At 43.4% G+C, this 14,926-nt stretch overlaps 1 protein-coding gene across 2 annotated transcripts in view; it reads left to right on the forward strand.

Annotated features, from left to right (window-relative positions):
- Positions 1-14,652, forward strand: part of LOC115163512 (sacsin-like) — a 33,512-nt gene extending 18,860 nt beyond the window's left edge. For both annotated transcript variants that reach the window (XM_029715487.1, XM_029715488.1), the window contains one exon: positions 1,556-14,652. In XM_029715487.1, the coding sequence (XP_029571347.1) occupies positions 1,556-13,131 (11,576 nt within the window). In that variant the 3' untranslated portion in view covers positions 13,132-14,652. The remainder of the gene's footprint in view (positions 1-1,555) is intronic.
- The last annotated feature ends 274 nt before the right edge of the window (positions 14,653-14,926 follow it).

Consider the following 14,926-nt stretch of genomic DNA (forward strand, 5'->3'; position numbering starts at 1 on the left):
TTACAGCCTTGTTCTAAAATTGATAAAATTGTGTTGTTTCCTCATCAATCTACACACAATACCCCACAATGACAAAGCAAAAACAGGTTTTAGAAATGTTTGCAAAAAAATAAGTGGAAATATAACATTTACATAAGTATTCAGATCCTTTACTCAGTACTTTGTTGAAGTACCTTTGGCAGCGATTAAAGCCTTGTGTCTTATTGGGAATGACGCTACAAGCTTGGCACACCTGTATTTGGGGAGTTTATACCATTCTTCTCTGCAGATCCTCTCAAGCTCTGTCAGGTTGGATGGGGAGCGTCGCTGCAGCTATTTTCAGGTCTTTCCAGAGATATTCAATTGGGATAAAGTCCGGGCTCTGTCTGGGCCACTCAAGGACATTCAGAGACCTGTCCCGAAGCCACTCCTGCGTTGTCTTGGCTGTGTGCTTAGGGTTGTTGTCCTGTTGGAAGGTGAACGTTCGCCCCAGTCTGAGGTCCTGAGCGCTCTGGAGCAGGTTTTCATCAATGATCTCTCTGTACTTTGCTCCGTTCATCTTTTCCTCGATCCTGACTATTCTCTCAATCCCTGCTGCTGAAAAACATCCCCACAGCATGATGCTGCCACCACCATGCTTCACCGTAGGAATGGTGCCAGGTTTCCTCCAGACTTGGCGCTTGGCATTCAGGCCAGAAAATCTTGTTTCTCATGGTCTGAGAGTCTTTTTAGGTGCCTTTTGGCAAACTCCAAGTGGGCTGTCATGTGCCTTTTTTACTGAGGAGTGGCTTCCGTCTGGCCACTCTACCATAAAGGCCTGATTGGTAGAGTGGTGCAGAGATGGTTGTCCTTCTGGAAGGTTCTCCCATCTCTCCAGAGGTACTCTGGTGCTCTTTCAGAGTGACCATTGGGTTCTTGGTCACCTCCCGGACCAAGGCCCTTCTTCCCCGATTGCTCAGTTTGGCCGGGCGGTCAGCTCTAGGGAGAGTCTTGGTGGTTCCAAACTTCTTCCATTTAAGAATGATGGAGGCCACTGTGTTGTGTTCTTGGGGACCATCAATGCTGCAGAAATGTTTTGGTACTCTGCCCCAGATCTGTGCCTCGACACAATCCTGTCTCGGAGCTCTACTGACAATTCCTTCAACCTCATGGCTTGGTTTTTGCTCTGACATGCACTGTCAACCGTGGGATCTTATATAGACAGGTGTGTGCATTTCCAAATCATGTCCAATCAATTGAATTTGCCACAGGTGAACCACAGGATGCACCTGAGCTCAATTTCAAGTCTCATAGTAAAGGGTCTGTGTACTTATGTAAATAAGGTATTTCTGTTTTTAATTTGTAATATATTTTCCACATTTAAAAAAAAAACTGTCTTCGCTTTGTTATTATGGGGTATTGTGTGTAGATTGAGGAAAAATGTAATTTAATCAATGCTAGAATAAGGCTGTAACGTAACACAATGTGGAAAAAGGTAAGGGATCTGCGTGCTTTCTGAATGCACTGTATGTAGTTCCTGTAAATGATAATTGAGAAAGTTAAGATTTATATTAACTTGTATGTTTATCTTCTACAGGAAGACCCTGCACTCAGGTACAAGTGCTAACACCTGAACGGTCAGCTCGACTAATAAAGGAGGTCCTCTCAACAGTCTGGCCTACCAAAGACTTCACAGTCCAGTGGGAACCTGGGAACCGAGAGAAGAAGCATCCTACACATGCTTGGCTAAAGATGGTTTGGAAGCATCTGTATATTAACTTTGCTGATGACCTTAGTACCTTTGAAGACCTGCCTTTGATCCCAAATGTGCCCCTGGTGGAAAGTGTGGACTCAGTCGGGCTCCATCGTCTCAAAACTCCATCCCCTATTATCATTGTGGATGAGGAGGAGGCCCCACTCTCTGAAAGCCTTCTTGAAATCATGAAAAAACTTGGAGTAGTAGTAATGAAAAAGTTGGACCTGTGTTTGCAGCATCCTCTACTGAAGAACTACATCCATCCTTCATCTCCCAGTATGCTACTGCAAATCATGGACAGGTCATCAACCCAGAGAGTGGCCAGCCTGGTCTCATCTTTCTCTAGTAAACAAAAAGTGGCACTGAGAGACTTCCTGGCAGGACTGTCCGACATCACAGAGAAAGAGAAGCGTATCCTCCTGGAGCTGACCATCTTTGAGAAAGTAGGGCCTTGTTCAGAGAAAGGCATACCAACATATACCTCACTGAGAGGAGCCAGGGCTTTACACCATACTGCCAAGTATCCACCAGATGTCAAACTATCCATCAATGTTGTGGGCTGCAGTGATGAGGCATCGATTCGTCTCATTAAGATGCTGACCGTGGAACAGGTGAAAACCACTGAATGCTTGAAGTTGGTTGTTCAAGACATGGAGAAAGGGTTTTACTCAAAAGAGGATATCACTAAAATCATGCTCTGGGCCCTTAAGCATCTGTCATTCCTAAAGAATGAAAACAAAGCTGTGATTGGATGGCTTTCGGCTCTGAAGTTCATTCATACATTTGCAGGGAAATCTGTTGCTGCTACAGACCTTTTTGACCCTGAGCTGGAGATTTTACAGAATCTGTTCTACATGGAGGAGAAGAATAGGTTTCCCACAAATGCATATACATCCTCTCCTGATATGCTACATTCACTGAGACAACTTGGACTTAAAAGTGAAGTACAACTCAGCGAAAAAGATGTACTTCAGGTGGCACAGAAGATCGAGGAATTACAGGGTGGCACTGAGCCAGAATGGGAACCAGTTATACAGAAAGCGAAAACACTGCTGCAAATTCTGAATAGACAAACCAAGCTGGTCAAGTCTTCAGAAGCTCAGACATCCTTGCAAAAACTGAAATGGGTGCCAGTCTGCAAGGACAGACCTGTAAATTACCCAAAGTCGCTTGCCTGGATGGGAGACACCCATAACATCTGCTCATTCTCAGAAATGTGCGATATATCCCATGCAGTGCTGATAGGCTCTTCAGTTGCACTTGTGGAGCGCACTTCTTCTGGCATGAAGAAGGCCCTGAAGTTATCTATAGAGCCACAGATTGATCAAGTGTTACAGCATTTGAAGGCAGTGAATGACTGGCACAGATCTCAAGCATTTACCACGGAAGACTGGTATCAATTCCAACAGATCCTTATTGAGATTTATGATTTCATGCAAGCACACCTTGAAGATGCAAGAGAGGCAATGAAGTCACTGCCATTTGATTGGGTGTGGACTGGCAAGACCTTCTCATCACCTAGCCACACAGTTCTAAAACCCATTCCTGACCTAGATTTGCAACCCTACCTGTACTCTTTGCCAAAGACCATAGCAAAGTTTCACAAACTTTTCAAATTCTGTGGTTCGGTTGAAGAGGTTGTCCCAAACCATGTGTTCGATGTGATCAAAACAGTAAGGCAAAGGTGTGAGGAAGAAATGACACAAGAAGAAAGTAAGCATGATCTCCTCCTCCTGATAAATATTCTGAGATGGCTGTATAACAGTCACATTTCTGTGGACATTGACATGCATGTACCAATCCTTTGCTACAAGGATCCAAGCAAACTGGCCATGAAACCTATTCACGAATGCACCTACTGCGACATTAAAGTGGAGGATCTACATGACTTGCTTGATGATACATCAGAACCCATTATCTTAGTCCATGATGACATCCCCATGAAAACAGCAGAATGGCTTAACGTACCATGTTTGAGTACAAGACTGATAAACCCAGAAAACCTTGGCTTTGAACAATCAGGCCAACGGGAGCCTCTGACAGTGAGAATAAAGAACATTCTAGAAGAATATCCATCTGTCGCAGATATTTTCAAAGAACTTCTTCAGAATGCAGATGATGCGAGTGCTACAGAGTGTAGCTTCCTGATAGACATGCGAAAGAATATTGACATTCGAGAGAACCTGCTTGACCCTGGCATGATTATATGCCATGGCCCCTCCTTGTGGTCATTCAACAATTCTACATTCTCTGACACTGACTTTCTGAACATAACAAGGTTAGGTGGGTCAATGAAGAGATGTGAGGCAGACAAAGTTGGCAAATTTGGCCTAGGTTTCAACTCAGTTTATCACATCACTGACATCCCCATCATAATGAGCAGAGAGTTCATGATCATGTTCGATCCAAACATCAACCACATCAGCAAGCACATTAGAGACCGGTCAAACCCAGGAATCAAGATCAACTGGAGCAAACAACAGAAACGGCTACGAAAGTTCCCCAATCAATTCAAACCCTTCATCAATGTCTTCAATTGTCAACTTCCTCTTGCACAAGAGTCTCCGTACAAGTATGATGGAACACTGTTCAGACTCCCCTTCAGGACCGAGCAAGAGGCATCAGTGAGTGAAATCAGCAGTGTCTACTACAACACCCCAGACATCTACTCCCTTGTTGATGAGTTCAGTATATGTGGCCACCGGCTCATTCTCTTCACGCAGCATGTGGGCTCCATGGTACTGAAGTACCTGAAATATGAAGAGCCCAATCCAGCAGCAGCACAGGATGTTGTTACTATCAATAAAAGTGTATGGTCATCCAAAGCTGCATATGGACCTCTGAGCATCCTGAAATCTGCCGCAAAAGTAATGAAAAAGGTTGCAGCCACCAACAGGGTACCGGCTGACACTCCCAAGTCTGGCTGTATCATACGCATTGTGGTGGAGGAGTTTCACAATGTGTTCAAGCGCATAGTTGATCTCCAGTCACCCCTCTTCAGAGGTTCAGAGGAGGATCCTTCCTCATACTTTGAAATGGCTGCCAAAGACGGAAAGAACAGACGACTCACAGACGAAATGCCCCAAAAGGCAGTTGATCTAACAAACTGGCTCATTTGTTCATGTATGGATGTGACCGAAGCTCTCAAATTTTCACTTGGTGAGAGTGGAAAACGACTTGGACTAGTGCCTTGTGGGGGTGTAGCTGTTCTGCTCTCAGAGGAGGAGAATCGAAAATGGACAGTGAAGGCAAACGCCAACCACACCAACCCGATAGGAGAGGTGTTTTGCTATTTACCTCTCAGAATCAAGACAGGCTTGCCAATTCATATAAACGGCTGTTTTGCTGTGACATCTAACCGCAAAGAGATCTGGAAGACAGACACCAAAGGACACTGGAACTCAGTGTTCATGAGACATGTGATTGTCCAGGGATACATAGCAGCACTCAATATGCTGCGTTCAATGGCAGAAAGTGGAGAACTACTTGACTACAGCTACTACGTAGCATGGCCTGATCCAAGTGTGGTACACGATGACTTCACAGTGATCAGCCAAGGAGTCTACCAAGAGATCGCCAAAGGGGGTGACTGTGACCATGCAAAAGTTTTCTCAGATGGCAAAACCTGGGTATCAATCAAGTATGTCAGATTCCTAGATGACTCCTTGCTCTGTAGACCAGACATTGGTCCTGCTGCTTTCAAGATTTTCCTAAAATACCTCAAGAAGAGCAGCTCGCAAGACCTCTGTGCTGTTGAGCTGCCTGAATGGGTCAAGGAAGGTTTTGATGATGCTGGGTGCAAAGGGAAGCTGATAGAGAACACCCTGTCAGAAAAGCAGTTCTTCTTAGATGTCTTTTTTCCCCATATCCAAGACATCGACAACGAACTTCGTAATCCCCTAATGCATTATGTCTTGAATGACAAACTGGAGGAATTTGCATCAATTCTTATGGAGACTCCATGCATCCCATGCTCTGGCCCCAATCAACAATTAGTCTTACCATCCAGACTAATCCATCCAGAAGGAAGAGTTGCAAAACTGTACAACACTGATGATGGAAGATTTCCAGAAGGAACCTCGAAAGACTACATGAATCCAGTGTGCTTGGTCAAGCTAGTACAGCTGGGAATGGTCAAAGATGACCTCTCTTGGGAGGATTTGATTGATCGTGCTGAATCTGTGTTCGATCTAAATGAAAATGATCACACTGCTGCATGTCTTCGGAGCAGCATTATTCTCAGTCTCATTGATGAGAAGCTGAAAATGACAGACTCAGGAGCAGGTAAACTACTGGAGAAGCTACATGACATAAAGTTCCTTCCTTTTCTGACAAAGCCTGCAGGGTTTTCACTACCATGGCATGGGAATACATTCCCCCCGTCCACCATGTTTTCTGCCAAAGAGCTCTTTACGACTGACCACCAGGATACAGTGTGCTTGATGAAGCCCATCCTTAATGAGAACTCTCCATCTTTCAAAGGGTGCGGCCCGATCACATTGGCTGTAAAAGACTCTCTTGGATTGATAAGAAAGCCAACAGTTGGACTAGTTGTCAGTCAACTTAAGGAACTTGCTAAGTCATTTGACGGAGTTACTTTATATCAGGAAAATATTACCAATGCCTGCTACAAATACCTACATGAAGAAATGCTCCAGGATGCCAAAGCAAAGACACAGATCAATGAGGAGCTGAAATCCTTTTGCTCCATTCTGGTGGAGAACACTTACGTTGAGCCCTCCAAAGTTGCATTCTACCAGAACTTTGATGCAGCACCATATCTCTACCAGCTTCCCAACAAGTACAGAAACAGTTGCCGTGAGCTCTTTGAGAATGTTGGGGTTCAGTCAAGCTTCACAGTTGAGAACTTTTCAGCTGTCCTTGAATTAGTGAAACAGGAGTGTGGGAGAAGAGCACTCTCTGAGGATAGCTTTCAGCTCTCTCGCAGAATCATTAGTGAAGGAATATGGGGCTTAATCAGAGACAAAAAACAAGAATTCTGCCAAGCTACCTACAGGGAAATTCTCCTTCCTGACATCCATCTTACACTGCAGCCATCGAAGTCTCTGTGTTACAATGACTGTCCTTGGATCAAAGTCAGAGACACAACTGTGAAATATTGCCATGCAGATATTCCAAGAGAGGTTGCTGTGAAATTAGGAGCAGTTCCCAAACGTCACAAAGCCCTGGAAAGGTATGCCTCAAATATCTGCTTCACTACTCTTGGAAGTGAGTTTGGACAAAAAGAGAAACTCACAAGTAGAATTAAAAGTATTCTCAACGCTTACCCATCAGAAAAGGAAATGCTAAAGGAACTCTTGCAGAATGCAGATGATGCTAAAGCCACTGAAATCTACTTTGTGTTTGATCCAAGAACCCACCCCACAGACAGAATATTTGATGACAAATGGTTGCCAATGCAAGGCCCATCATTGTGTGTCTACAACAATCAGCCTTTCACTGAGGATGATGTCAGAGGAATCCAGAACCTAGGAAGAGGAACAAAAGAAGCAAACCCTGGCAAAACTGGACAATATGGCATAGGATTCAACTCTGTGTATCACATCACAGACTGCCCATCTTTCATGTCAAACAATGACATTCTTTGCATCTTCGATCCACATGCACGATATGCACCCGGGGCGACATCTGTTAGTCCGGGAAGAATGTTTAGAGACTTGGACTCTGACTTTAGATCTCAATTCTCTGATGTGCTAAATCTTTACCTGGGATCTCATTTCAAGCTTGAACATTGCACAATGTTCAGATTCCCCATACGCTCAACAGAAATGGCCAAAATATCAGAGATCAGCTCTGTTCCTGCATCAGACAGAATGGTGCAAAACCTTCTGGATAAACTAAAAACCGATGGGGCAGAACTCCTCATGTTCCTCAACCACATGGAGAAAATTTCCATCTGTGAAATAGAGAAAGCTACAGGAGACCTGAAGGTGCTATACTCCGTGACTGCTAAAATCACAGATGGTGACCGTCTAAAACGCAAGCAATTTCACGCCTCAGTGGTGGATAGTGTGACAAAAAGGAAGCAGCTCACTCAAATTCCAGTCCAGCAGATAACCTACTCAATTGATATAGAGGACTCCGATGGCAATCTAACAACTTGGATGGTCTGCAATCGATCTGGCTTCTCCTGCATAGAGAAAGTCTCAAAGAGTGTGATTTCAGCCCACAAAAATGAAGACATTACTCTCTTTCCACGTGGAGGTGTGGCTGCATGTGTAAGCCACAACTACAAGAAGCCCCACAGAGCATTCTGCTTTCTGCCCCTTTCAATGGAGACTGGCTTGCCCTTTCATGTTAATGGGCATTTTGCATTAGATTCTGCCAGGAGAAACCTATGGAGGGATGACAATGGAGTAGGAGTGAGGAGTGACTGGAACAACAACTTGATGACATCTTTGATAGCTCCTGCCTATGTGGAGCTGTTGATTCAGCTGAAACGACAGTACTTCCCGGGACCCGATCCCACCATGACTGTGTTACAGGGAACACCAATTCACATCGTTAAAGACACTTTGAGGAAATTCCTGTACTTCTTTCCAGTCAACAGACTTGACATCCAGCCAGATTGGTACTGTCTTGTCAAAGCAGTGTACACCTGCATTCATGCTGACCTGAAACGTCTCCTTCCTGTCGTTAGGGCTCCCCACATTGACAACACAGACATGCACTCTGCCGTATACATCTCCTGGGTGAACACATCCTCTGCCAACAAAGGTTGCGCATTCTTTGACAATCTACTGCAGGATGAACTTCAACATCTGAAGAACACAGAATACAACATCTCCTCACGCAAGTCTGTTGCAGAAAATGTCTTCCGACTCAAGGCCCTGCTTTCGGATGTGGGCTTCAACTTGGTCCACAGTTGTGATGAAACAGCAAGTCTTTACTTCTGTTTGGATGATGCAGGCATTCCTGTGAGCTATGTTACCCCAGAAGATGTACGAAAATTTCTCCTCACATTCTCGTCCCCAGACACATCTTGCCAAGTTGGGAAACTTCCCTGTCGACTCCAGCAGTCCAATTACAAGCTCTTCCACAGCCTGAAGCTTCTGGTTGACTACTGCTTCAAAGACGTAGAGGAGAATGAAATCAGCATAGAGGGGCTACCACTGCTGATGACAATGGACAACATACTCCAGGTGTTTGATTCCAAGAAACCAAAGTTTCTGTCCACACACCATGAACTGGTCTCATCAAGGAAAGAGCTGTTCATGAATACACTGTACATGAAGTACAACAACATCCTGATGAATTCAGGTGTTGCAAAGGTCTTCGACATCAGCAGTTTTGGGGAACTGTTGAGTTCTGTTCTCCCACGTGAATACAGAACAAGAATCCCTGTGAAGTGGAGAGACAGCTACGCCAGTGAGTCTTGGCTGAAAGGTGCGTGGCACTTCATCAGTGAGAACATTGCAGTCAAGGAAGAGCAGGCAGACATCAAACCCAATTTCGAGACTGTACTTGACCTACTGAAAGACTGGGCTTTGCTGCCAGGAATCAAATTCATGGTTTCAAGCAACAAGCTGGTTGTCCCTGATCACGATGTGTTGCTTCCCTTGAGTTTGATAAGCGCAGCTATCTTTCCAAACGGGCAAAATGACAAAGTCTTTCACATCATAATGAAAGGGGGATGCATTCAGCTTGCTGTCAACAAAATATGCTTCAAAGAGAATCCTGTCCTGCCTTTTCTGGCACAGCATACAGCAAACATAGACAACCCATCCAGCATCCTGAAAGCACTGGAGTACATGATTCAGACGGCAGCTTTCAAAACAGGAAGCTTAACTGACAAAGACTTTGAGGCTCTTCTGTTGTACTTCAACTGTAATTTGATCAACCTCTCCCAAGAGGACATTCAAACTCTGAAATTGCTCCCATGCTTCAAAGCAGTCAGTGGCAGATACATCAGTATTGCAAACTTTGGGTCATGCTATGTTCTGGCAAAAAGCATTCCCTCTGCAGATATGGAAAAATGGGCCCATACAACATCCTTTGCCTTTCTTGCTGACAATCCACAATTGAAGGAACTGTACAGTTTCCTTGGATGTTTCCCAATAGATGATCTGGAAGTCTACCTGAGGCATCTCCTTCCAAAGTTTGACAGCCTGTCATACGATGCAAAAATTGAGCACCTTGTATATCTGAAGGAGAGACTTTTGGCAATAGAGGAGTCATGTGGGATGAAGGATCAGCTGTATGAGAAACTGGAAGGTCTGCCATTAATCTATGACTACACCAACAGACTCAGGTCTACCAAAATGTTCTACGATCAAACCGTGAAGGTGTTCGAAGTGATGCTCTCTCCAAAAGCATTCATACCCAATGACTTTTTCAAGAAGGTTGAGCAAGTGTCAAAGCCAAAAAATGGAACCGCATTTCTCACCTCATGGATCACATTCCTAAGGAATATAGGTCTCAAACACATTGTCTCTCAACAGCAAATTCTCCAGTATGCAAAAGAAGTCAGCATCAAAGCTCAAACAGAGAACTGGTCCAAAGAAAAATCCCAAATGATTGTTGATGTTCTCCTTAACCACATATTCAATGAGAGGACAGACCTATTTGTTGGAGCTTTCCTCAAAGAGCTGTCAATGATAGCATTCCTTTGTCCTGAGCGTGCACCCACTGAGCTGATCCGGCTCCATGCTCAATTCCAAGAGATGAATGGCACTCTCCCTCTGATGCGTTTCAGTGAGTCTCAAGTCAATCCAAAATTCAAACAAACTGATATCATTCAATTGCTATGGACATCATGTCCCATTCTCCCAGAGAAGGCCACACCAGCAGCCATTAAAGACCAGGAGGGAAGCACACTGACTGGCCAAGAACAACTGGACTTAGTGCTGCGGATTTTAAGTGTCAACTTGGAACCCCCCTTGGACAAAGTGATAAGCAACTGCAAAAATATCTGCAACATATCCAATCCTGACGATGACATGGTGAAAACAAGAAACAAAGTCTTGAGATCCACCTACGAATTTCTCAATGCAGATAAAAGAGAGTTTCGCTTCCAGCTACTAGGGGTGAGTTTTGTCATGGTTGAGGAGGGCTGGAAACTTCTAAAGCCAGAGGAGGTTGTCATCAACTTGGACAATGAATCTGACTTCAAGCCATACCTATACAAACTACCACTAGAGCTTGGCATCTTTCATCAGATGTTTAAGCTTTTGGGCACAGAGGATGTTGTATCAACAAAACAATACGCTGAAGTGCTGTGCCGCATTCACAGAAATTCAGAGGGTAAGCAGCTCGATCCGAATGAAATGAGAACTGTGAAAAGGGCTGTCTCAGGGCTGTTCAAAAGCCTACAGAATGACCCAGTTCAGATACGCAAAGACCTTGAGAGCCTCAAAGATTTTATATTTTACCTGCCAAGTCACGATGGTAGATTAACCAAATCAAACAGTTTAGTGTTTGACGATGCCCCGCACTACAAGAGCAGAATTCAGGGTAATGTAGGCGTTCAGATGCTTGTGGACATGAGTCAGTGTTATCTTGGCAAGGACCATTCCTTCCACACAAAGCTGATCATGCTGCTCCCACAGAAGCTAAGGCCAAGACTCCTGAGTAGTATCCTCGAGGAGCAACTGGATGAGGAGTCTCCCAAAATGTGCCAGTTTGGAGCTCTCTGTTCGCTTCAGGGTCGCCTTCAACTTCTACTGTCATCAGAACAGTTCATCACAGGACTGATACGAATAATGAAGCATGAAAATGACAATGCATTCCTTGTGAATGAAGAAAAAGCCATACGATTGTGCAAAGCACTTTGTGAGGGATTGAAGGTGTCTTGTTTTGAGAAACTCCAGACGACACTAAGAGTGAAAGGTTGCAGCCCTATCCCACATAGCCGGAGTGAAACTCTTGCCTTCCTGAAAAGGTACGGGACAGCCGTGATTCATCTCTACATCCAACACTCAGACAGCAAAGACATAAATTTTCTCTTAGCGCTGGCGATGACACTAAAATCTGCAACGGACAACTTGATATCTGACACCTCCTATCTAATTGCTATGCTGGGCTGTAACGACATCTACAGAATCACAGAGAAGCTGGACAACCTTGGCGTCAAGTATGACTCCACAGAGGCCTCAAAACTCGAGCTTCCCCTCCCTGGAACACCCATACCAGCTGAGATACACCATATACTCCTTATGGATCCAATGAATGTGTTTTACCCAGGAGAATATGTGGGTTACCTTGTGGACTCTGAAGGAGGGGATGTCTATGGCGGATATCAGCCCACGTACACGTATGCCATCATTGTTCAAGAAGTAGAGAAAGAAGAGGAGGACAACTCAAGCTTCCTTGGGAAATGCTTCCAAATTGACATTGGATATAGTGAGTACAAAATAGTCAGTTCTCTTGATCTGTACAAATTCTCTAGACAAGAGGAAAGTACTCATATCCGAGACAGCAGAGCCACATCGACTCCAACAACCCCCCCAGAATGTCACTCTCCTGGTCCTGGTCCACGATTGGTGCCTCCCCTTTTTACTAGAAAGGAAAATCACAAAGTACCTCCCACAAAACAATCTCCCAAAAAGATAAGACTTAGTGCATTGCCAGAAATCCTAAAAGATGTGACTTTAGTTATTGAGCAAGCTTGGAAACTCGCTGAAATGGAAAGGAAGAAGATAATTCGCCGGTTGTATCTCAAGTGGCATCCGGACAAGAACGCAGAGAATCTAGACGTGGCTACAGAGGTCTTCAAGCATTTACAGAATGAAATCAACAGGATGGAGAAGCAGACTCTGACAGATCAGCAGAACACTGACCGAGCATCCAGGAGAACTTTCTCAACTTCTTCCACCCGCTTCCAGTCAGAGAAGTTTTCATTTCAAAGATTTTACACATCGTGGAACCAAGAGGCAACAAGCCATAAGTCTGAGAAACAGCAGTTCCGGGAGCAGTTCACTACTTATGCAGGTTCGTCACATTCTAATCGCTTCTTTGTGCCCCCGACCTTCAAGTCTGTTGGCAATCCGATGGAAGCCCGCAGGTGGCTCAGGCAAGCAAGAGCCAACTTTTCTGCTGCACGGAATGACCTTCACAAAAATGCCAATGAGTGGGTGTGTTTCAAATGCTACCTAGCTACAAAACTAGCCTTGATAGCTGCCGACTATTCTGTCAGAGGGAAATCAGACAAGGATGTGAAACCCACATCACTGGCACAGAAAGTGGAGGAGTACAACCCACAGCTAGCAGGACTTGCCAAGGATGTCAACATCTTGGAGGGATATGGTGTGGACAGCCTAAGAACTCGCTATCCTGACCTCTTACCCTTTCCCCAGATCCCCAATGACAGATTCACGTCTGAGGTGGCAATGAGAGTGATGGAATGTACAGCACGGATCATCATCAAACTTGAAACTTTTGTGCAACAAAAAATCTAGTTCTGCCATGTGATTGGAACATATTAGACCATTTAAATAATACAAATATGCATAGATCCACTGAACAACAGAAGATTATAGTAGCTGTGTGCAATACTGATTAGTATATTATTGTTTTGAGGCAAAATTAAGTATCCAGCTGGCAGCTTAGATATGCAGCACGCCAGTACCAATATTGGTTCTGTGGCTAATGTATACATGTATGGCTCTTCATATCCTAACAACAAGCTGCCTGAAAGTAATTTGATGTGGCTGTACCATTCTACAAAGACAGAAATGATCTTTAGCTGCAATGCTGTACATACAAATGCCCCAGCAATACTTTTTTAACCAAAGTCCCATGTTGAATATATTTGCTCTCAGATAGAGTACAACTATGCTGCTTTTTTACTTGACCTTTTATACAAGTATATTTTTCCTGCCATTTGTCTGTATTTTGTTTGTTACCATCTAAAAAGTCAAGTTAATTGATTCTTGACAATTCTCTCATGTTGTCACTGTTGTCATACAATGTGTTCTATTTGCAATATCTGAAAATCAACCAACACAATTACAATCATATTTGTACTTTGAAAATGTAATTTTTATATTTTGAAGGTGGTTTATTATTTTTTTTTAATAAGTTGTAAATGTTCTGTATCATAGTCTTTGCTTGTAAATGAACAAAGCACTTTCTCAAAACTCCTCCAGTACTTGCACTTGTAGAGTGCTTGTGATACCCTAACAGATTGGGAGAAATAGACTGAAAGGAAAATTATGAATGTTACTTCTAGCTTTCATGCATCTATACTTTAGATTCTGTTTTATCATCATTGATTGTGTCTCCACTGAATTGTTTGTCAGTTTATCATACTTTGAGTGGTGTCTTTTAGGAGCACAACTGTACACTACATCTACTGTAATTATCTGTATGCTGACGAGTATGTATGATACATCAGGTACTTTTTGTAGTACTCATGATAACAAAGCAGTTACCTGCTTTGAAAACGTCATGGGTCAAAAGGATTAATTACGGATTGGGCTGACCAAAATGATTTAGGGCAAGGATTCATCCTTAAGAAAAATCTTGATTACCGTAACGAAGATCCATGGTGTTCTATAGATAGGTAATGTAACATATATGTTTATTTTGCCAAAGTTGAATCAAGCTCTGTTTCATTTGGTTGTCTGATCTTTTCATATTAGAGGAATATTGCAGGAGGCATCCTTGTGTGGTGCCTGTTTTTGTCAATTATCTTTAGTCTTTTTGTGCTTTAATTTTCATGAATGATGTTTGGGACTAGAAATCCACTGGCAACATATTGTTGATACATTAAAATGTCATTTTTTATGTTTAATGCCAAGGGGAATCCTTTGAAGAGATCTTTGACAAACTTTAGCAAATCTTGATGTACGCAGTGCCATAGTTAATAAATTCCCCCACATAAATTGAGTCAACCCTCCTTCTGTATAATACATAACCAGTATAATACACTTAATGGTAACCTTAAGTGAGAATCTATTAAAGAATTAAAGGTACAGTTGCTGGCATCCATATATATTTTGTTTCATTGGAACTGTAATAGCGTAACTAATGAATTGGTTATAACAGGAATTAAGTACAAACACTGGAGAAGTAACAGGCATGTATTCTGTGACTATAGGCAGTGGCATGGGATTGTCTATAGACATGTAAACAAAGAACAGGAAATACTGCATGTTTGACTATTTCGTCTGAGCCATGGCTGGGGAATTTTCATGATGTACTACTGTTGCAGAGATGCTCCACTAGAGTGCATCACTGCTATACATTATG

The sequence above is a fragment of the Salmo trutta genome, chromosome 26 (genome assembly GCF_901001165.1).
Source record: "Salmo trutta chromosome 26, fSalTru1.1, whole genome shotgun sequence".
Classification (NCBI taxonomy): Eukaryota; Metazoa; Chordata; class Actinopteri; order Salmoniformes; family Salmonidae; genus Salmo; species Salmo trutta.